Here is a 24,431-nt window from a genome sequence, read left to right on the forward strand (position 1 = left end):
AAAAAAAAAAAAAAAAAAAAAGTTCAATCAGTCAATTGCAACTTCTCGCGGGAAAAAAAAGATCTTGCAAAGTTGGAATTGATTGATTGAACTTTTTAGTCCCACCCAGTCTGCCGTTACCACTGCAGCCACGCCCACATAATGGGCCACGCCCAGCCAATGGGCCACACCTACCCCGGCACTCCACGATGCATACGTGGGTTTTGAGTTGCAATTTGGGCACTCAGTCTTTAAAAGGTTCGCCATCTCTGCCCTATACCATTTCGGACAAATGGCTGTCCAGTCTCTTCTTAAGAACTTCCAGTGTTGGAGCATTCACCGGTTCTGGAGGCAGGTTGTTCCACTGGTTAATTGTTCTAACTGTCAGGAAGTTTCTCCTTAGTTCTAGGTTGCTTCTCTCCTTGATTAGTTTCCATCTGTTGCTTCTTGTCCTGCCTTCAAGTGCTTTGGACAATAGCTTGACTCCCTCTTCTTTGTGGCAGCCCCTGAGATACTGGAATACTGCTATCATGTCCCCCCTCGTCCTTCTCTTCGTTAAACTAGACATACCCAATTTCTGCAACCGTTCCTTATATGTTTTAGCCTGCAGTCCCCTGATCGTCTTTGTTGCTCTTCTCTGTACTCTTTCTAGATTCTCAGCGTCTTTTTTACATCGTGGTGACCAAAACTGGATGCAGTATTCCAAGTGTGGCTTTACCAAGAGTTTGGTTTTTTTTAATGGGGGTTACACAACTTATCAGGATAAAAACTCAATAAGGAAAAAGCTGAGCAAAAAAAACCACCCTTTTGTTAATGTAAGCTTGCATTTTAATTCATTCTTTATAGCATTTACCTGAGGAGCAATACTTCAAAGCAGATAAATTTAGACTTTTTCTTAATCTTACTGAGTAGGTCGTAATTGTCCTGCAGCTAATCTGCAATTATACACTTAAACAATTAAGCTGTTCTTCCTACTTCTTTCAAGGAGAGAAAGCAAATTGTAAAAGGCTCCCACAGCTGAGGTCTCCAGCGAGCAACAGATACTGTACATTTTTAGACTTTGGCACATCAAAGCAATTGCTGCATTGTTCTGCCTAGAGAAGTACATCTTAAGCTGTGACTGGTGAGATTAAGAACACGCTGGCTGACTTAAATGTAATAATCTCACAGAGAATGTATGCTATGGATTTAGGAAACCAGACTAAAACTTTTTTTAAAAAAAAAAAGAGTTCCTTTTATCTACCTCTTGGAAAACATTTTAGAAATAGAAACCATTTGTGGGAGAATGGATGATAAGAAGGGAATTAATCCTAACCTTAGGAAGGTGGTGTTACAATTCCAATTAATAACCTAATCATTATATTTTGCATTAATTGCTGAGCTGCCATTCTTGTCACATCAGGGCTGAATTACCATTTAGGGCAGGGGTCTTCCAACTTGGCTTGTGGACTTCAACTCCCAGAATTCCTCAGCCAGGCCCCCAAATGTCTAAACCAGGGGTAGTCAACCTTGGCTCTTTTATGACTCGTGGACTTCAACTCCCAGAATTCCTGAGCCAGCACAGCTGGCTCAGGAATTCTGGGAGTTGAAGTTCACGAGTCATAAAAGAGCCAAGGTTGACTACCCCTGATCTAAACTAAGGAACTGTTTTCTGCCTCCTCCATAAGCTATCAGGTCACAGATTTCTCAAGCTTATCTTTGGAGGTTGTTCTGGGCAACTGGACCTATTCCAAATGCAGCTAGCAATTTTTGTTTTCTAGTAACACCAACAGTGCTAATGCTAAGCCATGGGCATTTTGTTCAAATACTAGAAAATCTGCGCCTGGTTGGGTCATCATTTCAGAGACACTTCCTTAGCTAAACAGAAAAACAAAATGACCACAGGTAGGCAAAAAAAAAAAAAAAAAGCACTCTGAGGGAAATGACTTCTGGCTTCCACAATTGAATTGAGCTTTGTCAGGTTTATCGTATCTTTATTATTATTATTATTATTATTATTATTATTATTATTATTATTATTATTATTATTATTATTATTATTATTAAAAAGCCTGAAAAATGGGGGAATGCCCCAAATTCTGACATTACCGTATCACCACACTGTGTCTAATGGCACTCAATAGGTATCACCGTTATAATGAGTGTTACCAGCTAAGAAGCTTCAGACCTGAAAATCAACTTACCAGTATCTGGTTCCATGGAAGGTTTGGCTCTCTCGGTGATAGTTCTGTTGCCTTTCAGAAGATTGATCCATTTTCTAGTTAAAGACTCTCCTATGAATGCAGAATCTAAAAATTCTAACAGGGAGGGAGGGAGGGAGGAAGGAAGGAAGGAAGGAAGGAAGGAAGGAAGGAGAGAGAGATTGAAGGGGAAAAGGAAGGAAGGAAGGAAGGAAGGAAGGAGAGAGAGAGAGAGAGATTGAAGGGGAAAAGGAAGGAAGGAAGGAAGGAAGGAAGGAAGGAAGGAAGGAAGGAAGGAAGGAAGGAAAACAGAGATCAACCAAATAACAAATGGATTCATACACGCAAAACTCCATACATGATGTATCATCTAAACGCCTCACACATCCATAAAAGATGTGAAGCTGTTTAATTCACAAGCATTCTAGTAGGAAGAGTTGAGCTGTACAAGAAAAACTAAAAGCAGGAATATGTAGAAACAAAATTGTGTAAAACCTTCCAGCTTTTCTTAGTGCTGTGATGGAACCGGCAGTTGAAGGAGAAGAGGGGGGACGTCAACAGTAGCCCCGCAGTCTCCCAGGGAGGGGGCAGCACTTTCCAGAGTGAGGCCCAGGATAAGAGACTGCATTAGTCCTGAACCAGATGGGACGGGAGAAAAAAGTTTAGGGTACCCACACCCTAGAATCTCTCCTGGTGTATCTCTTAAATTAGAAGCTTATGGCTTTAGTCCGGCAAGATTCTGTCTAATGGGTGTAAGCCAGTGGTTCTCAACCTTTTTAATGCCACGACCCCAACCGGTTGTAAGTCGAGGACTAAACCGGTCGTAAGTCGAGGACTAAACCAGTCGTAAGTCGAGGACTACCCAACCGGTCGTAAGTCGAGGACTTTCCCTGCCCGGGAGTGCCGCGCATGCGTGGTTCTGCCCCCTGCGCCGGCCGAGGCGTAGCTGGCAAGCGGCAGAGACGGAGCAGGCCGACCACCAGCTGGCCCAGCCCGTGAGGCACCCGTCGGAAAAGGGGAAAAAAATGGCGGACAAAAAAAATGGTGGACAAAAAAAATGGCGGACAGCCTTGCTTGGCGACCCCCATGAAATGGTCGATCGACCCCAAATGGGGTCCCGACCCACAGGTTGAGAACTACTGGTGTAAGCAAATAGAGTGGATCTCACTGTGTGGTTTTGAGGGCTCAGGCCTGACAAGTCCTGGATAAGGAACGGCCTAAGCCAGTGATGGCGAACCTTTTAGAGACAGAGTGTCCAAACCACAACCCAACGCCCACTTATTTATCACAAAGTGCCAGGGCTGCATCAGCATTGTGGTGCCCTCAGGGGGGGGGGTGTGGGCGTGGCCCACTGGGTGGGCATAGCTGCGGTTGTCATATCAGACTGGGTGGACGTGGCTGGGGTGGGCATGGCCACCTCGATGTTGCTCATGGGGGGGATGCCTGTGAGGGCCGGACAGGATTGGGGGAGATCCAGGGGGTCTCTGGCGGATGGGGCGGTAGGCAGGAGGCCCAGCATAGATGGGGGGGAGGCACACAATCCTAGCTGGGACTGGGGGGCCATGGTGCTGATGGGGATCCGTCTTTCTCCGCTCAGGATGGCCTTTGGCTTGCTGGGTGTGGGCGTGCTCTACCACCTCTACTCGAGCTTGCTAGCTGGCCGCTTCGTCTCTTTTGTGCTGGGTGGGGCTGCCGCTCCGGGTGGTGGCGGTGGCCTAATGGACGTGCGCAAGCTGCTGGCAGTGGCAGTGCGCGTGCCCACAGAGAGGGCTCTGAGTGCCGCCTCTGGCACGCGTGCCATAGGTTCGCCATCACTGGCCTAAGCACAGAATCTGACAAGAGTGCAAGGGTTGTCATTTTCTCCTGTTATGATTCTCCTCCCCATCTGGGATTTTCTCCTGGATTGCCGTCATCGTTGGCCAAAGCTAGAGTTTCCCTTGTCCATAGCTGTCACCGATTATACAATTAAAAACGTTTTTAAAAAACATAAAGCATTAAAAATGACCAGCACCTATGAATTTACATGTACCGCTTTACAAAGCCCTAGTAAGACCACACCTGGAATACTACAGCCCATTTTGGTCACCATATCTCAAAAAAGATGTTGAGAGTTTAGAAAAAATTCAGAGAAGAGCAACTGAGATGATCAAGGCCTGGAGACTAAAACATACGAAGAACGGCCGCAGGACTTGGGTCTGGCTAGTCTAAAGAAAAGAAGAAATAGGGGAGACATCATAGCAGTGTCCCAGTATCTGAGGGGCTGCCACAAGGCAGAGGGGGTCAGGTTGTTCACCAAAGCACCAGAGGGAAGGACGAGAAACAATGGTTGGAAACTGGTCAAGGAGAGAAGCAACCTGGATTTAAAAAGAAACTTCCTGACAGTGAGGACAATCAACCAGTGGAACAGCTTGCCTCCAAAAATTGTGGGTGCCCCATCACTGGAGAGTTTTAAGAAGAGACTAGACATCCACCTGTCTGAGCTGTTATCGGTTCTCCTGCTTAAGCGGGGGGCTGGACTAGAAGACCTCCAAGGTCCCTTCCAGCTCTATTCTATTTTAATTTGGGGCATCCAGGATCTTGCTGCTCTTACAGATCTACCCAGTTCTCCCTGATGCTCTACCAATTGATTGCCCCCATTGTGCCAAATGCTACACACAACAGACATTTCTTTCTGCTGCCCGACACATATTTCTTTATTTCTTTAATACTGTTTAATTTTTAATTAACAATTTTTATTTAAGTTGTGTAATTAATTCAATCTATTTAATAATTCTTAATCTATTTTATTATTAGCAGTGACTTACATATAATTAATGTTTCTTTAATACTGCTGTGACGTTCTGCCTTAGCAAAATAAAAAAGTTTTAATCTGCTGTGCAACATGAAGTTGGCAGCTTTCTCCCCTTGTACTTTTTTTTTCTATTTTTGCTGACCTAAGTCTCCCTCCCCCCTTCCCAGTTGTAAGCCTGCAGAAGGAGCTGAACCAAATCCTTGTGGATCCTAACTGACCTTCATCCTTTTGACATGAGGATTGCCCAGCGCCCTTGGGCAGATCAGAGGCCGCCGGCTCTTCCAACTCATCCACTGAGTCATAAGATTCAAATGGGTCGTCCTCATACTGCTTCTCATCTTCTTCTTCTTCTTCACTCAGGGAGGTAAATGTATCCTCTGAATAGTTGGGAAGAGACATGCCAAAGTTGCAGTTTGGCCCCATCTGCTCCGCCACAGATGTCCCCGACTCATCTTCCCAGCTGGTCATCACACCCTTTAACTAAAAATAACCAGGGCAAAATTAATTATAAACGCAGAAGCATGGGATTAAAAATAACAGCCAACCTGTCCACTATCTGCACCCAAAGATGAGAGTGACTTTGGAGTAAGTTATCTAAAACAGGGCTTTTCAACCTTTTCACCCATTGTACCACTTTTAGGATATGGCAACATCCGAGTACCACCAGCAAGGTGTGAAAAACTTGATGATAAAAAAAAAAGAGATAAAGTACAGGTAGTCCTCGACTTACAACAGTTCGCTTAGTGACTGTTCGAAGTTACAATGGCACTGAAAAAAGTGCCCCCCAAGCCACAGACGAGCAAGACACCTGCCTGCTCGCCCGGCGGCGCTCTTTCTCCTGTCTGAGTTTTCATTGTTGTGAGCATTTCTGTTGCGGATTGGCAGTGGGGGTGGGGTGAGGTTTTTATTCCCCCCATCTGCTGGATGGTTGCAGCAGGTTTTGGTCACTTCACATGACCCTGGGACACTGTGACCGTCATAAATATGAATCAGTTGCCAAGCATCTGAATGTAAATCACAAGACCCTGGAGATGCTGCAACATTCCAGCTGATTGGTGCTTCTTCAGGGCTCAGCAGAAGCGCCAGGATCAGTGCTGAGCTCCAGCTAGAGCCTGGCACTGATCCTGGCGCTTCCGCTGAGCCCTGACAGCCCTGCAGCTCCAGCCGTCTCTTGCTCAGGCTTGTGAGGTGCTGCCACCGGTTCAGCTCATTCCCCTCCCCCGCTACCACTTTTCTAGGATGGTCGCGTACCACCTGCCAGGTGCCAATGTACTACAGGTGGTACCCGTACCACTGGTTGAAAAGCCCTGATCTAAAAACCAGCAGCAGGAACAGCACAATCCCCAAATTTAAAACCAATATCCAAAGCAGGAGGGGGAGAGCAATATAATCTTCACTGTCAATCATTAAGTTGCCCTTTGATATGGTCAAATGGTTAAATCAACACAGTTTCTATTCTATTCATTAGGTTATCCAGTGAAATACCAGACGCCTAGCCATTTCTGTCTGCAGAGCGAGAAAAAGTGTGGGATTTTGTGACCATTTTTTGTGGAACAAAACTGCATTACCATAATTGTCCTGCCTTAGGCAGGAAGCCAGTTGGGTGACCTTGGGCCAATCTCTTTCTCTCAGCCCTAGTGACGAAGGCAACGGCAGTCTCGAAAACCTTGCCAAGAAAATGGCAGCAACTTCTCCAGGCAGTATTAGATTGAACAGAAGAAATAATAATAATAAAAAAAACCCGTGTGCATGCGCGCACACACAACCAGTCTGGTGCAATAGACAAGGCACCGAGCTAGAAACCAAGAGAATGCAAGTTGTAGTTCTGCCTTAGGGACGAAACTGGGTCACCCTGGGCCAGTCACTTTCTTCTTCTTTTTTTATAAATGTTTTATTGAGTTTTATAAGGGTAGGGAAGGGATAAGATCGGTATGGATATTGGATGGGGTTAGGGCAGGGGTAGGCCACCTTGGCCCTTTTATGACTCGTGGACTTCAACTCCCAGAATTCCTGAGCCAGCCATGCTGAGGGGAAAGGGAGAGGTTTCCAAGCTGAGCCATGCTGGCTCAGGAATTCTGGGAGTTGAAGTCCACCAGTCATAAAAGAGCCAAGGTTGCCTACCCCTGGGTTAGGGGATGGGGTTGGGATAAGGGTAAGGGTAGGTACAATAGTTGGGTTACCCCCAACAAAAAATTCAACGCTTTAGCAAGCAGACGATCGTCCGGGTACAAATATTAAATGAGAGTAATTAATATAATACTAAACAGTTATAATCACTAATAATAACAATTAACATAAAAGTAAAGCTTAGTTAATAAATATCATTCACCCTGTTAAACTTCACTGTCCTTTCTCGTTCTATCGTACTGCTAACCATTGATACAAATTTTCCCATGTTTTGAAATAAACTGAATCTTCTTTCTCTTTAATCTCTAAGTCTATCCATTTCTGCACATTCTAAGATTTCCGTGATTATAATCTGGTCAGGTGGTAGATTTTCACTGTTCCAAAATTGGGCAAAGGGGGGAAAAATGGCGGACAAAAAAAATGGCGGACAAAAAAAATGGCGGACAGCCTTGCTTGGCGACCCCCATGAAATGGTCGATCAACCCCAAATGGGGTCCCGACCCACAGGTTGAGAACCACTGCCATAGTACTTGCTCATGGTTTAATGTGTTTCCTTTTCTGCACCATCTCCCTTTCAGGTAGGCCTGCTACTGTATTGGTTTATTTAGTGTGGCATGAAAAATGAGTACAGGTAGACCTTGACTTACGGCCACAATTGAGCCTAAATGCTAAGCAAGACAGTTGCTAGGTGAGTTTTGTCCTAGGCAGCCCCGAGTATTGGACATGAGTGAACAGAAGTCTATTAGTGCTGAACTGCAATCCAAGGCACACACTTAGGGCAGGGATGGGGAACCATAGCCCTTTTATGACTTGTGGACTTCAACTCCCAGAATTCCTGAGTCAGCCGGCTCAGGAATTCTGGGAATTGAAGTCCACAAGTCATAAAAGGGCCATGGTTCCCCACCCCTGACTTAGGGGAAGGACGTGCTGGGCAACTGTGGACCACTGCATCATCTCTGGACGTTTCGTAGCCTAGCAGACAAGCAAACAGATTTAAATGTTTAACAGTTTATGAAGGCTGGGACTCATTGTTACATTTCAGAGAGTATTAAAAATGCAGCTCCCGTTAAAAATGTATTATGTTTGTTCCCTTAAGTGTCACTGGGCACGTAACTGCATGGTGGCGAATAATAATGGAGCTGCGATGAAATCGCATGTGAGACATGCAGCATTTATTTGTGCATTATTCATCCTGCAATCTGCCTGCGGACCACTGGAGACCCATGTATGTAAGTTAGGAACCATTTAGCCGAAATTCTGATAATACGATTGCATCATAGTAGATTCAAGACGGTAGGTGAGTAAGCCCTTGCAGATGCTAAGATTAAGAATATTTTTTTTAAAAAAGTTTTCTGTCATCCAAACAACAAATTGAAAGAATGAAGGAGATTAAACACTATGGAATCACTGCAGATGAGATAACTGCAATATACAGATACGCTAACATTGAAAATTCAGTCAACTCCCTGGCCCGAACAGCAGAGTTACAATGATCAAAAAAGCCACTTTATTTTGAATTCTTTTAATTTTTTTATGCACACCAGAAATCATTGTGATACAAAGTGGCAGATGCGCTTTAAGGAAACAAATCAGTTATAATGATCTGTATTATAAAGCAGAATTTCCTCTGCTAGAATAGCCCGTATTATTTATTCATTTTACCAGGCTTCTATCCAAAGAGCCTGTGTACATCTTAAGGTGCTAAACCAGAAGCAGCAAACTAAATTTCCAGCTCTGACTTAGGGACAAATGCCAGCTGACCGATTTTAGACCAGTCCCTCTCTCCTCAGCTCTAGGAGGAAAATGGCAACAGCAAATCACTTTTAAAAAAATTGCCGAGAAAACTGTAGGGACCTGTCTGGGCAGTTGCGAAGATTGGACCAAGATCTGCATGGGTTTGATGATGGAAACTTCGGGCAGGGGGTATTTGTAGGGGGGGGGGAATCCAAAACACTGTACTCTGTGCAAAGTGCAGAGAAGAGCAACGAAGATGATCAGGGGACTGGAGGCTAAAGCATATAAGGAACGGTTGCTGGAATTGGGGATGTCTAGTTTAATGAAGAGAAGGACGAAGGGGGACATGATAGCAGCCTTCCAGTATCTGAGGGGCTGCCCCAAAGAAGAGGGAGTCAAGCTATTCTCCAAAGCGCCTGAAGGCAGGACAAGAAGCAACGGGTGGAAACTAATCAAGGAGAGAAGCAACCTAGAACTAAGGAGAAACTTCCTGACAGTTAGAACAATTAACCAGTGGAACATCCTGCCTCCAGAAGCGGTGAATGCTCCAACACTGGAGGTTTTTAAGAAGAGACTGGACAGCCATTTGTCTGAAATGGTATAGGGTTCCTGCCTGAGCAGGGGGTTGGACTAGATGACCTCCAAGGTCCCTTCCAACATTATTATTATTATTATTATTATTATTATTATTATTATTATTTTAGTATTCATTAAACATGAACCTCAGTCAACTGAACATTCAAATTGGCTGGCGCTGATGGTTGACACGGGTTGCTACCAGCATCCTAGGTGTCAACCAGGTACCTCCTTAAAATATAAGATGTTCTGAGTAGCGCAGTTTTTTGTAACATTGCTGGAGTTATTGCAGGCAGCTGCAGTTTCTTGGTGTATTTTGCAAAGTTTTTGGACATAGTTCCCAGTGCCCCGATGACAATGGGTACCACTGTTACACATTTCATCCATAATCGCGCAGTTTCGATGGCCAGGTTGCGATATTTCATAATTTTTTCCAGTTCTTTTTCTTCGACTCTGGCATCTCCTGGTACAGCGATATTATTATTATTATTATTATTATTATTATTATTATTATTATTATTATTATTATTATTATTATTCAACCATGGCAACTTTCATATGTGTGGACTTGAACTCCCAGAATTCCCCAGCCTTATTATCATCTTGTACAGATAGTTCTCAGCTTAACAACCATTTCAAAGTTACAACAGCACTGAAAAAAAGTGACATATGACTGGTTTTCAGATTTATGACTGTGGCAGCATCCCCAGGGTCATGGGACCATAATTTGGACATTAGGCAACTGGAATGTATTCATGACAGTTGCACTGTCCTGAGGAAGCCAGATTTGTGTAACCATATGATTCACATCACAATTGCAGTGATTCGCTTAACAACGGTAGCGAAAAACAGGCGTATCATGGGGCAAAACTGACTTAACAGCTCCCCTGCTTAGCGATGGAAATTTTGGGCTCAGCTGTGTCACGAGTTAAAGATCACCCTTACTTTGTATTCTGAGAGAGCCTCACGGCTAAATCCATAAACTATTATTGTGAAGATGACTTACCGTTACGATCAACCATCAGCAAGCGGAAAGAAGCCAACTCAGAATGATAATTTATGGCACACATATTTTTCAAGTGCACACAATTAAGATTAATCACAGTTTAGGGCTTGCAAGCAACGCTAAGCTGGAACTGATCCAAAATTTCAGATCTTGTGCAGAGGTTACCGCAGAAGAATGTAATAAAGGAGAAATGAAACAAGGCTCGCTTTGTCATCCTTATTAAACTGTTGTTCAGGGTCACCGGCACACTGATCCAACGTTAGGTACTACAAGACAATGTATGATGTAAGACATACGTATAACTGAAGGCAGTGATGGTGAACCTTTTAGTGACCGAATGCCCAAAACCGTCCCCCCACCCGTCCACACTTTGTCGTGCCCGCTGGGCCACCCACCACCTTCACGGCCCACCACAGATCACCCAGGCAGCCCAGCAGCGCCATGGCGGCCACGCCCTCCGCACCTGTGCCCCGCAGCATCATCTGCGTGCGACGTGGCGCAAGGGCGGAGTCTTGTCCCTGCGGCCCGGCTACCATGTCCTTGGCTGTGCTGCTTTGTGTGGGCCATGCCCTGGGGCGACTCTCCTCCAGGGGGCTGCTGGTGAGGAGGGGGCCGTGGGAGGAGGCTGAGCTGGGGCGACAGTGCGTGTGCCCACAGACAGGGCTCCGAGTGCTGCCTCTGGCACACGTGCCATAGGCTCACCACCACTGACTTAAGGCATGGGCAAGGGGGAGCTTAGGGTTTTGTCCAGTGTTTCTCAACCTTGGCAACTTGAAGATGGGTGGACTTCGACTCCCAGCATGGCTGGCTGGGGAATTCTGGGAGTCGAAGTCCACCCATCTTCAAGTTGCTTAGGTTGAGAAACACTGGACTTACTCATCTCAGATTTGCATCTTGTTCTCCATTCACAGCTGTGATTCTGGACATCTCCCCATCATTCTCTTTCAATGCTCCTTCCTCTCTCGCCTGCAAAAAATTAAAATAACAACTGCAGCACCTCGGAGTTTTGCTTCCAAACAAAATTTCCCAGGCCCGATGCTGAAGGAAATCCCAGCGGGTTTGGTGGACAAGTACATAGGATTGCAGAAGGAAGCTTTGATTCTAACTGCACTTACTTCAAAATAAGAGCTAAATTCGTGCTTTCGGCTAAGCCAGGATTTTGAGAAGGATTTGCAGAACAGACCACCCTAGCCTGGCTCAGCAGTAATGCTACATCACAGATCCAGCTCTGAGTAGGTAATCCTCCATTTATGACTATTTGTTTAGCAACCATTCCAAGTTACAACACCACTAGAAAAAAGTGACTTACAACCGGTCCTTGCACCTATAACTTTGCAGCATCCCCATGGTTACATGATGAAGATTTGGGCACCTGGCATGTATTTACAATAGGTGCAGTGTCCTGGTTGTGTAATTTCCATTTGAGATCTTCCCAGCCAGCTTCTCAATGAGGAAAGTCAGACTTGCTTAACAAACAAGGTCATAAAATGGGGTTCAATTCACTTATCAATCGCCTTGCTTAGTAATGCAAATTCTGGACACAGTTGCAGTTATAAGTCAAGGATTCTCTGCCAGGTACAGATGCTCAGAAAACAAGCATCAGAAAAACACCCATTTATCAGAAACAAATACTAATCTCCTTATATCTGTTAAAATGTTCTTTCCTTTTGAGCTTTTTTCCTGAACGAGCGGGCACACTTAACCGAGAGAAATCCTCCCAAATTTCTTTTTTTGGGGGAATGCCTCCAGGCTCCATTTGGTGATCCACCTTAGTGTAACAGTTAAGGTGCTATGGTTAAAAACCAGGAATTTTTTGCTAGGAATAGTAGGATCTAATTATAGTAAAGAGAATGATTATTTAATACTACATGTATTAACAGCTGCAAGAATAGTATTTGCCCAATTTTGGAAAAATGAAAATCTGCCATCTGACCAGGCTATAATTTCAAAAAATTTGGACTGTGCAGAAATGGGTAGATTAAATTTGGAGATGAAGGAGAAAGAAGATTCAATTTATTTTAAAACTTGGGAAAATTTTTATTGATGGTTAGAAATACGCTAGAATACGATTAGAACTTAACATTGAATTGAAATTTAAAATTGAATAGAATAAATGATAGACTCTTAACTAAGTGTTATTTCTTAGATTAATAATAGTTTTATTATTAGTGATTTTAAATACTAATGGTGATGACTAGAATTAGTTAATATGTTATTAAGTATGAATATTTATTTAGAGGAATTTTACTTACTTATCTAATTTTAGTTATATGATTATAGTTAACTTTATCTTTATAATTGTTTAGTATTATACAAATTATGTTTATTTAATATTTAGATCCGGACGGTAGCTTGTTTGTTAAAGCTTGGGATTATTATGGGGGGTTACCCCATTATTGTACCTACCTTTATCCTACCCCAAATTCCTATTCCCATTCCCCTCATATCCGTATTGACCCTATCTTTTCCTTACCTATATAAAACCTAATAAAATATTTATTAAAAAAAAACAAAAACCAGGAAGCTGTGAGCTCCAGTCCTCCTTTCGGCACCAAAGCTGGCTGGGTGGGAAAATCAAGCTCTCTTGAGCCCAAAAACAATCCACAGGATTTGGGTGGAAAAAACAGAACGTGGGAGCATTATGGATGTCACTTTGCATTGTACGAAAACAAAGGCAAGATACACACCTAACAATGGTAAAACAGTTACAGTGCTTAAAGTGGGAGGACGTGTCTTCTCAATTGCAACTTAAAATAGTTTAAAAATGAAAGACAGTCTTTGCTCTTTAGCATGCTAGCTTCCCAAGTTGGGTGTGTGCGTGTGCGCGCACATGGCTTTGAGTCAGTCTTCGACTCCTAGCAACTGCCTGAAAAAGTCCCTGCAATTTTCTTGGCAAGATTTCAGAAGTGGTTTGCCACTTTCTCCTTCTTGGGACTAAGAGAGGGGAACTGGCCTAAGGTCACCCAGCTGGTTTCATACCTAACGCGGGACTAGAACTCGCAGCCCCTCTGATTTATAGTCTGGTGCTTTAATCACGACACCAAGCTGGCTCTAACAGCTCCCTAAGTAGCATGGTTTAATTAAAAGAATCTTTAAAAATACAATCAAGAAACAGAAATTGAGAAATACAGGTAGTCCTCAACTTACGACAATTGAGCCCCAAAATTTCTATTGTTGAGACAGTTGAGTTTTGCCCCATTTTACAACCTGTCTTGCCACAGTTGTTAAGTGAATCACTGTGGTTGTTAAACTAGTAACCCAGTTGTTAAGTGAATCTGGCTTCCCCATTGATTTTCCTTGTCGCTGCAGCCGTCATAAATATATGTCAGTTGCCAAACATCTGAATTTTGAGCGAGTAACCATGAGGATGCTGCAACGGTCGTAAGTATGGAAAACAGTGATAAGTCACTTCTTTCACCGCTGTTATAACTTCAAAAGGTCACTAAATGAACTGTTGTAAGAAGAGGACTACCTGTAATCCCTAAAGTGCTGGCATGCTCACAAGGGCTTTCCAACACCATTCCTGAAACCTAGATTCTGTAACATAACCAATGAGTTTACAGGCCATGCCTAGTTCAAAAAAACCAAAAGTATGATTCAGCCCAATCTCTCTAAACCAGGCCCAAATTCTCAGTCACTAACCTTGGCAACTTTAAGATGTGTGGACTTCAGCTCCCAGAATCCCAAGCTGGCTGGGGAATTGTGGGAGTTGAAGTCTATGCATCTTAAAGTTGCTAAGGTTGAGAAACACTCACTCCTATTCTGACAGAATGGTTTATGGACAACAGTGGAAAGACAGCGTATAAACCTACAAAATACATTTTACAAGTGATTGTTCCTTATGAAAACCCATTGTGGAGATTTATAAGACCAGCAAATAGCATTATAAATTAGTATAAGTTACAGGAGTTTCTAGATTAAAGCTGTTGGCCTCTGCTTAGCCACTGCTATTCTGCAATCAGCTGGAAGTAAAATTAAAAGTGGATTCTACACAGCCCTTAATATAATGCTGCATTATTCAGAATGTTTTCAATGGTCAAGCTCCTGCTATACTTCGAAATTGGTCCGAAGCAGCAGAAATCTCTAATGTTAATTAAAACTTTCCTGTTTCCCAGCTTTATCCCTTTTATTACTTCTCATTGAGGGTAGCAGCAATTATGCTGCGGCTGCCCTACCAAGTGAGGCAATTGAAGGGGAAATTAACAGAAAATGATCTGCCGTTTTCCTGCTTCACCCAACAGGATACATAAAAGGAGAGACTCGCAGGAGTTCTGAATGTTTGAACAGCTATTTGGGTATCCACATCAGAAGCTGCTCCTACACCATGAAGAGGGATAATTATGATAATGAAGATGCAGGGAAATATACAAATGTCTTCCAGGCAGCACGTTGGCAAATTTAGCAGTTAGATTCTCCATTAAAAGAGAACGGATAAAGACAGTTGAGGTTCTGCCAACCTTAAATACAAAGCAGGAAAAGAAAAAGCACTGGAGGAAAAGCTTTGCGTAATTCATCCATACCTCAGCATGACAGAGGGCCAGATTGCGTTTTTATAAAGTTTATAATTCCTACGGTTAATTATTCTCCTCCCAAAATAACTGCCAGGATTTCAAGATCAAGTTTGTTTGGTTTTTTAAAAAAAAAAGCTTGCAGAGGAGGGAGTTAGAGAAAGTCACATAAATACCAATTGTTAAAGGGGGAAGAGGAATCACAAAATACAGACAGTCCTCGGTTTACAACAGTACGTTTAGTGAGTGTTCAGAGTTACAACGGCACTGAAAAAAGGAACTTCTGACCATTTTTCACACTTACTTCCCCAGTCAATGGGGAAGCCAGATTCACTTAACAACTGGGTTATTAGCTTAACAACCCCAATGATTCAGTTAACAACTGTGGCAAGGGAAGTTGTAAAATGGGGCAAAACTCACTTAACTGTCTCAACAATAGAAATTTGGGTCTCAATTGTTATAAGTTGAGGACTACCTGTATTTCTCAATTTCTGTGTTCTTCTTGATGGTATTTTTAAAGATTCTTTTAATTAAACCATACTATTTGGGGATCTGTTAGAGCCAGCAAAATGGGACAAAACTCACCTAGCAACTGTCTTGCTTAGCAATATGGCTCAATTGTGGCCGTAAATCAAGGACTACCTGTACTCATTTTTCATGCCACACTAAATAAACCAATACGGTAGCAGGCCTACCTGAAAGGGAGATGGTGCAGAAAAAGAAACACATTAAACCATGAGCAAGTACCATGGGAATGTCCCACCCAGCTAAGATTACAATCTGACACCCACTTCCCTCAGAGTAAGCTTCCCTAAAATCAGTTTATTTTCATAGAAAACGTCCACCAGGTATCCTGATACGAGAGTTCCTGGTTCAAATCCACTTTCAGCCATGGGACCTCATGGGGAGCCTTTTGGAGAGTTATTATCACTCAGCCTGGCCTACCTCGCAGGGCTGTTGTGCAGAGAAAGACCCACTCGGGTCCCTGGGGAAATGGTGGCCTGCAAATCTAGCAAATGCAAAGCAAATAATTTGCCAGAGACATTCTCCTGCTGACCTCTCTGCAATAGCGGAGAGAAAGGCCAGCAGCCTACCTTGCAGGGCTGTTGTGTTTTTTAAGCAGCCAGGGAACCTGTGGACACTTCCCCTGTTCAGTCTCTAACTTGTTTTATTGCATGCTGTTCTGCACAAGCCCCCAGAGGAGCAAAAGGTTCATATTTACACAACAACCCTGCGAAGCGGGTCAAGAAGACCGCAAGGAAAGAGAGCCCACCCACCTTCAACCGGGTCCAAACTAATTCTTTTTCCAAAATGAGGGAAATGAAGAGGTAGTTCCGTCGTCCGTTCACAGAGGCGGGGGTGCTGTGTCCATTTTCCCCCCTCCAGGAGCATTTCACCCGAAATAAAACGTTGGGATTTCGATCCCAACTCCAGCGCGGGCTTACCCGCGCCACGCAGGCCGCTTACGTTGCCGTGACGACCGCCAAGCGCCGACGGGAGTTTCAGCTTTCCCGTCCCTCCCGCTCGCGCTCCTGACGCACTTGAGTTCCGCTGAGATCAACTTTTCTCAATCGGGGTCCGTCCAGAACGTTGCAGCCCTTCAATTCCCACAATTCCCTCGGCTAACCATTACGGGAACTGGGAGCTTATCTCATCTGGTTTGCGGGGAGGGACAAGACCGACCGAACTTCATTCCTCGGAAAGGAGCGTTGAGCCAGGGCAGGGGTAGGCAACCTTGGCTCTTTTATGACTCATGGACTTCAACTCCCAGAATTCCTGAGCCAGCACAGCTGGCTCAGGAATTCTCAGGAATTCTGGGAGTTGAAGTCCATGAGTCATAAAAGAGCCAAGGTTGCCTACCCCTGAGCCAGGGAGACAGAAATTCGGGGGGGGGGGTGTCAGAAGGGAAATTATAACTTACGTTCCTGAAAGGACTTTTGCAAATCCCAAGAAGTACTTTTCTGAAGCGCTTTTGTTGAAAAAGTGGCTTTTGATACACACCCCATCTTGAACTTTTGTGCAAGCAAAAAAAAACAAAAACCCATGTTGGTTGTGCTACATTAACAAGCAAGCAAGTTCCCACTATTCTGCATTTAATATTCCCTCTGCGATCCAAAGCATTTATCTTTGCAGTTTCTGCAGCTGATTGGACAGGAAAGTAGAACAACCCTAGAAGCTCTATGATTACAAAAGAAAGTTCACTCTTTTCTATTATCCAGATTTTTTTTTCCTAATCATACCACAAATCATAAGTGCATTTTATCCATTGTATGCAAAAATCTGAAAAGTCTATTATTTCTCTAATAAAGAAGTTACTTAAAGAAATTAATTTATCCATCTCCAACAAAAAAGTTTTGGAGCAAAGCAGGCCTCCAAATAATCACCAGAGGGCAACAAAAGGATGGAGGAAAATGTCTCTGCTGCCCTCTAATGATCATCTGGATTTTTGCAGGTCAAATATGCTGTCATGTGCCTCTCTTGACCTTCTGCAGATGCCTGTGCAAAGAAAAAAAAATCATGCTTCCCCCAAAGCTAAACCTGGCAACACAACCCTTAAATTTTCATATCTCTTCCTACTTCTAAGCTACCTTTTCTATACCAACATCCTTTAAGCATGTTTGGCTCGGAAACTCATGATCCCCTGCCTGAACATTATGAGGGATGAAGTCCAACATGTGGAGGATATAGGCTTGGAAAGATACCCCAAAACTGCAACCCTCTTTGCTGCCACCAGATCTGTAAAAATATCTCTGGAGAAAAGATAGCTAATTATGCATTTTCCAGCCTCTCAACTCCATTGTGCAAGGGACGAAAGATATTGAAGTCATAGTTCACCAGCAGAATTTGATATTAAGAGACAAACTAAGGAAACGGCAGTAGAAATGTAGTTGAATTAACTCTCTGGACCAAGAGAATTGCTTGTCTTTGAACCATAAGGTCTAATTAACATTTTTGCTCATTGTTAAACTTTGCACTTGCAGCCACACTGAGAAACATCAAAAGTAGACCTCGATTTGATAACAACAGAAGTCAAGTTTATTCTATGTAGAAAAAGCTCGTCTAAAAGATACCTGAGCATTTGAAATGATCCATTCAATCAATGATTTTCAATAAAATAGATGAAATAAAGAAAAAGGTCTTTAACCATAGCCTGTACCCTGGCTCTTAATCAATCTCATTTTGCATTTCATTTTAAAGCATGCTATGATTCCTCCACTCCTTCTTTGATTAGAATAGAATAGAGCTGGAAGGGACCTTGGAGGTCTTCTAGTCCAGCCACTGCTCAAGCAGGAGAACCTACACCATTTCATACAAGTGATTATCCAGTCTGTTCTTAAAAACCTCCAGTGATGGAGCGCCCACAATTTCTGAAGGCAAAGCTGTTCCACTGGTTGATTGTCCTCACTGTTAGGAAGTTTCTCCTTAATTCCAGGTTGCTTCTCTCTTTGGTCAGTTTCCAACCATTGTTTCTTGTCCTGCCCTCTGGTGCTTTGGAGAATAATTTGACCCCCTCTTCTTTGTGGCAGCCTTTCAAGTACTGGAATACTGCTATCATGTCACCCTATTTGTTCTTTTCTTTAGACTAGCCAGACCCAAGTCCTGCAGCCATTCTTCATATGTTTTAGTCTCCAGGCCTTTGATCATTTTAGTTGCTCTTTTCTGAACTTTTTCCAAAGTCTCTTTGTACAGATAATCTTTGACTGACAGCAGTTTGGTTACTGCATTATTAAAAAAGATGTTGAGACTCTGGAAAGAGTGCAGAGAAGAGCAACAAAATTTATTATGGGATGGAGGCTAAAATATAAAGAATGGGATACATCTAGAGTCTAAAGAAGAGAAGAACTAGGGGTGACATAGCAGTGTTTCAATATTTGACAGACTACCACAAAGAAGAGGGGGGCAATGTTAACGGAGGAATTCTGGGAGTTAAACCCTACCTATTTTAAAGTTGCTACAGTTGAGAAACATTGGGCCAGACAACTGGAAAAAAAATATCAGTGAAAGAACAGCTGAGCAGGATGTGAAGGTGGCTTTCAAATATATTTTTTTCTGGAGCTTAAAAAAGGAATACTGTAAATACTTTTCTGCTGTTTGGAGGCTGGCAGTGCATTAGAAGTGTCAGGACAGTCTGACTTTACATTATGATCACTCTGCAGTTCACTTATCAAGACTGGTTTTAGTTGACTTTCTTAAAGAAAAAAAACACCCAGGTAACTTTATACCATAATTTTATCCACCTTTTACAGTTTTCTCCTGCATTCCTGCTTAAGAACGCAGCCTCTCATTTTCCTGCAATCTGGAAAGGAATCAGCACACGTTTGTCTTGGGTTTAGTTTTTTTTTCCTTTCTAAGATGATTGTTTTGTCTTTAGGTAGCACTTTAGAGATAGGCAGGGTAGCCAAAGTTGTACAGTTGCTCACAGGATGAAGGTTCAAATCTACCCTCAGCTATGGAAATTCACTAGCTGACTTTGAGCAAGTCAGCCCAGCCTACATCACAAGACTGTTGTTGTGGGAATATAACAAAGAGATGCTTACTTCATCCTGAATCCTTTGATACTCTTAGAAAAATTCATGGCAGGACCTAAAAACGCCAAATAATGAGTGGACCCTCTTCAGAAATTCAAGAATGCACCAGAAACCAGGATTAAAACATCACACAACCACATATTCTTTATTGATGATTGTTATATTCAGAGAGATACAATAAAAACTTTGACAGTACAATAAAAGTCTGCAGTTGACAATTGCATTAAAAAAGCATTTCATATTCCTCATCTATTCTTCTTCAGGGCTAACACGGCAAAAATCACACAGCCCTTCCTGTTTAAAAAGGCACGCTCTTTGTCTTCTCAATAGTGGCTAAATCAAACAAGAAAAGTGAAACAAAAGGCACTTAGTGTGTTCTAAAAGGCATACCCCTCCACCAAAGCAAAATGGCCACTTACTCTGGCTTTGTTGTGTGTCCACTTGCATTTGAACTCTCTCAAGTCATTTAAAGGTGTGTGTTTGTGGTGGGTAGGGAAGAGATTGGAGTTTTCTCTATCTGATCCCTAAGCTAGAAGTATCTCATCCCACCTGTTGCTCTGATAGGCATGGGGACTGCAATTCCCAGTATTCTAAGCCAACGAAACTAGGAATTCTGGGAGCCGTAGTCTTAGTTGGTGCGCAGAAGGTAGCTTTAATACACGATGGTGTTTCTGCAAAGAGATTTTTTCTTTCCTCCATTTGCATGCAAGCCATGTTTGAGGAAACTTCCTGCCAAGTGGAAAAGTACCCTTAACTATCACCTGTTCTTTTCACAGAGCATTTGCAATAATGTTGGCTAAAAGAAGGTCTCAGGGGAATCGTGGCTGAGAGATCCCAGTATCTTTTAACCTCCAATCTCCAATGGGTAGATGGGAGAGAGCAATTCAAATATCTCGACTGCGGGTTCAGTGGTGTGAAGGGAGGGAGAAGAAGCAAGATAATCCATGTAAACCGAAGGCTGTGGGGGGCAAGGAATGGGTGACACACAAGTGAAAGACATTCTCTAGTCTAGGCTAACAGAGCAACGCCGGCTAAAACAGAGATATTAAAAAACTAGAATAGATCAGTTCCTAATGCTAAAAGAAAAAAAAAAGCGAACGACGCCAATGCTCAGGGCTAAGCTTGAGGCTTGCTTCCAAGCTCAAGTCTTTCATTACAAAATGGTCTCCTTCTCTTCTTCTTCTTCTCCTCCTCCTCCTCCTCCTGCTCCTAGGGCAAATGCTGGAGACATCATCATCTCTCGGATGGGATTTCCAGAGCCACAAGGTGCATTGGCCACAGCTGTGGGCCGCTCGGAGGGATTCTGGGACTCTGCGTCCCCCAGGGATAGAAGATCAGGGGTTACGGAGGCACCCCGTGCAGGCTGAATGTCAATGACGGATACGGTCCGGATCCCACGGATCAAATCCAGCTGTGCGTTGGCCATTCTTCGTTCCATTCGGTCCTCCATCCACTCTATCCAACATTTCAGGCTGCAGAGGAGCGCGGAAAACATGGTGCTGAGCGCAACTGCTATAAAGAGGAAATCAAGGAGGCTTATGGTATCTGAAAAATAAGGGAGACGGTTGTTACAGGTCGTCCTCAACTTACAGCAGTTCATTTAATGACCGTTTGAAGTTGCAACAACACTGGAAAACTGACCTAGGACCGTTTTTTCAACTTACACCCACTGCGGCATGATCAAAATCGATCAGAATTCAGACGCTTGGCAACGGACTCATATTTATGACGGTTGCTGTGTCCTGGGGTCACGTGATCCCCTCTTGTGACCTTCTGACAAGCAAAGTCAAGAGGGAAGCCGGGTTCACTTCACAACCGGGTTACTAATTTAATTAGAGTGATTCATTTAACAACTGTGGCCAGAAAGGTTGTAAAATGGGGCAAAAACAATTGTCTTGCTTAGCAACAGAAATTTGGGGGTCAGTTTTGATCGGAAGTTGAAAACGACCTATATTTGTTCTCCTAAAGATTTGGGTGCCATGCACACTCCCCCATAAATCCCCTTCCTCTTGGATTCTTCCAGCAGACCCCAAAATGTCTCCCCTTTCTAGAGAATTGTTCTGCATTAGCAACAGACTTCAGCTTCTTTTGTCTTCCCAGTAATCCACACCACAGTGAATGAATTTGCCCATTGGGTTTGCGGAGTTTCACCTCTAGCCATCGCGGCTTGCTGAATTCACTGGGGAGTAATGTGCTAAGCCATGGTTTACAGGCTGCAACAGTGAGGTCCCCAAATTGCCAACCATGCTCATTTAGTATGCTATATGATCCTAGCAAATAGATGGGGTAGAAATGGAGGTAGTGACAGATTTTATCTTCCTGGGCTCCAAGATCACCTCAGATGGGGACTGCAGCCAAGAAATTAAAAGACGCTTGCTCCTGGGGAGAAAAGCTATGGCAAATCTAGACAGCATACTAAAAAGCAGAGACATCACCCTGCCAACAAAAGTGCATATAGTCAAGGCCATGGTTTTCCCAGTTGCAATGTATGGCTGTGAAAGTTGGACCATAAGAAAGGCTGAGCGCCAAAGAATTGAGGCCTTTGAACTCTGGTGCTGGAGAAGACTCCTGCGAGTCCCCGGGACTGCAAGGCGATCAAACCGGTCAGTCCTAGAGGAGATCAACCCCGACTGCTCTTTAGAAGGCCAGATCCTGAAGTTGAAACTCAAGTACTTTGGCCACCTAATGAGAAGGAAGGACTCACTGGAGAAGACCTGATGCTGGGAAAGATGGGGGGCAAGAGAAGAAGGGGACGACAGAGAAGGAGGTGGCTGGATGGAGTCACTGAAGCAGGAGGCGTGAGCTTCAATGGACTCCAGAAGACGGTAGAGGACAGGAAGACCTGGAGGAACGTTGTCAATGGGGTCGCGATGGGTCGGACACAACTTCGCAATTAACAACAACAAATGATCCTAGACACTAAGTTATTTACCAGCCAGAGTCAACATCTGCAGAAGAGTAGAGCCTCAGCAGGCATGGATTAAGTTACAACACAAAGGTCTGGCTGGATTCTGAGCAGCGCTAAGCAATAAAAATATGTTTTAAAACAATTCCTAATCAAAATCGTCTGCATTTGCTTAACAATTATCTGTGGTTACTAGTTATGCTTTGTTGATTAGAAATTTAAGACTTCTTTTGTTGTTGAATTTGTTATTTATCAAATTATTTCAGCCTTGGCTCCCTGCTTTATATTTTCAACTGTTTGTATGTTTGTTTTTCCTAGTTTTACACCAGCCAAAGTTGAGCAGCCAATAAATTTTAAATTAATAATAAAACAATTGCCTGGGTCTGCAATAACAAGAGGCATAAACAGTGCAGATTGGATGCACACACCAAAGATTCAATGTTGGTTTGAGAGTCAACAGCTACGCTCATACAGCAGGCTTAATTTGGTTAGTCCACACTCTGAATAAAGATACTAATTGACCATCTCTGGGCTTGGGCAGCAGAATTAGTTACCAAAATACCTAATTAAGCTTCTCACTGCTATGCAAATGAAACTGCTTAGTATTTAACCAGGGTGAGCACAACCGTGACGTGCTCCACAAACAGGAATGACATTTAGAGTAAAGATGATATTGCCATCCACCTGCTAGAGGGGTATTTGCATATTAATATATTATTAGGAAGAGGTAAAAATAAGTTTGACTGGCTCATGTATCTGTACTCCTATGAACACGCCTTTATGGTTTTCTTGGGAACAGTTTGTGTTTGACTGCTTGCTTCAGTTTTCCCCTCCCGATGTGTTATCCTCACAATGCCTAGCAGTCTCTCATCCAAGTATCAACCTGGTCCAGCCCTGCTTAGCTTTTAGACAATTACTAGGCAATTACGTAGTGTTATCTAGGTATAGGTAGTCCTCAACTTACAATTGTTCATTTAGTGACCGTTCAAAGTTGCAACAGCACTGGAAAAAAGTGATTCATGATCATTTTTCACATGACCATTGCAGCCTCCCCAGGGTCATGTGATCAAAATTTGGATGCTTGGCAACTGGCTCGTATTTATGATGGTTGCAGTGTCCCCTGCGGGGGGTCATGTGATCCCCTCTTGCAACCTCCTGACAAGCAAAGTCAATAGGGAAGCCAGATTCACTTAACAACTGTGTAACCGACTTACCAACTGCAGTGATCCCCTTAACAACTGTGGCAAGGGAGGTGGTAAAATGGAGCAAAACTCACTTCACCAATGTCTGGCTTAGCAACAGAAATGTTGGGCTCAGCTGTGGTCAAGGACTAGCCTGTGCTGTTCTCCTGCTATGTGATTTCTTCGTTTGACCCCGTGTCTCTCAACTTGGAGATAGGAGGGCTTAAACTCCTCAAGCTCTCCAAAAGTAGCCTGGCAGATTGAGGAATTCTAAGAGCTGACGTCCACACAGATCAAAGGTGCCAAGTTTGAAGATAGTAATTTACCACCTGAAGAGACTAGAAGCATTTGAAATGTGGATTTACGTATAAGCTGGGTTGACAAGATCAGAAATGAGGAGGTGATAAGCCGCCTGGGAAAGCCAAGGGAAATCATCAAAACAATTAAAAAACGAAAATTAGAATATTTCGGACATGTGATGCGACACCCAGAAAAATACGGCATACTCCATTTAATCCTCCAGGGAAAGATGGAAGGCAAACGAGGTCCAGGCAGAAGAAGAACATCGTGGCTTCCAAATCTAAGGGACTGGTTTGGACAAAACTCAGCAGCACTTTTTTGTGCAGCTGCTGATAAAAACAGGATCGCCAACATGATCGCCAACGTCCGATAACGGATATGGCACAAGAAGAAGAATTTACACACACACACACCCTTCCTGTTACAAATAGCCCCCAAAAGTGAGAGATGGGCATCATCATCTTACGAAGCTCAACTGTGGGTCCAGTGGGGTCTTCAGTCTCTTGGTCCTCTGGCCCTTTAACAGCCCCGGGACAGCTTTTCTGGTCTAGGCGCTCCTTTGGGGATGAACAGCAGTAGGAGGCCGTGCAGGTGCCACAGCAAAACAACTTCCAT

At 43.5% G+C, this 24,431-nt stretch overlaps 1 protein-coding gene across 2 annotated transcripts in view; it reads right to left on the reverse strand.

Moving 5' to 3' along the window:
* The window catches only part of CUNH8orf48 (chromosome unknown C8orf48 homolog), a 25,361-nt gene extending 9,134 nt beyond the window's left edge, over window positions 1-16,227 (reverse strand). The window contains exons 1-3 of one of the 2 annotated variants that reach the window (XM_015810773.1): window positions 16,179-16,227; window positions 5,169-5,430; window positions 2,163-2,276 (exon numbers count right to left, since the gene is read on the reverse strand). In XM_015810773.1, the coding sequence (XP_015666259.1) occupies window positions 2,163-2,276; window positions 5,169-5,418 (364 nt within the window). In that variant the 5' untranslated portion in view covers window positions 5,419-5,430; window positions 16,179-16,227. The remainder of the gene's footprint in view (window positions 1-2,162; window positions 2,277-5,168; window positions 5,431-16,178) is intronic. The other variant, XM_029283106.1, reaches the window with a different exon arrangement.
* Window positions 16,228-24,431: the final 8,204 nt, after the last annotated feature.

The sequence above is a fragment of the Protobothrops mucrosquamatus genome, unplaced genomic scaffold (assembly GCF_001527695.2).
Source record: "Protobothrops mucrosquamatus isolate PMUCROS unplaced genomic scaffold, P.Mucros_1.0 scaffold19, whole genome shotgun sequence".
NCBI classification, from domain to species: Eukaryota; Metazoa; Chordata; class Lepidosauria; order Squamata; family Viperidae; genus Protobothrops; species Protobothrops mucrosquamatus.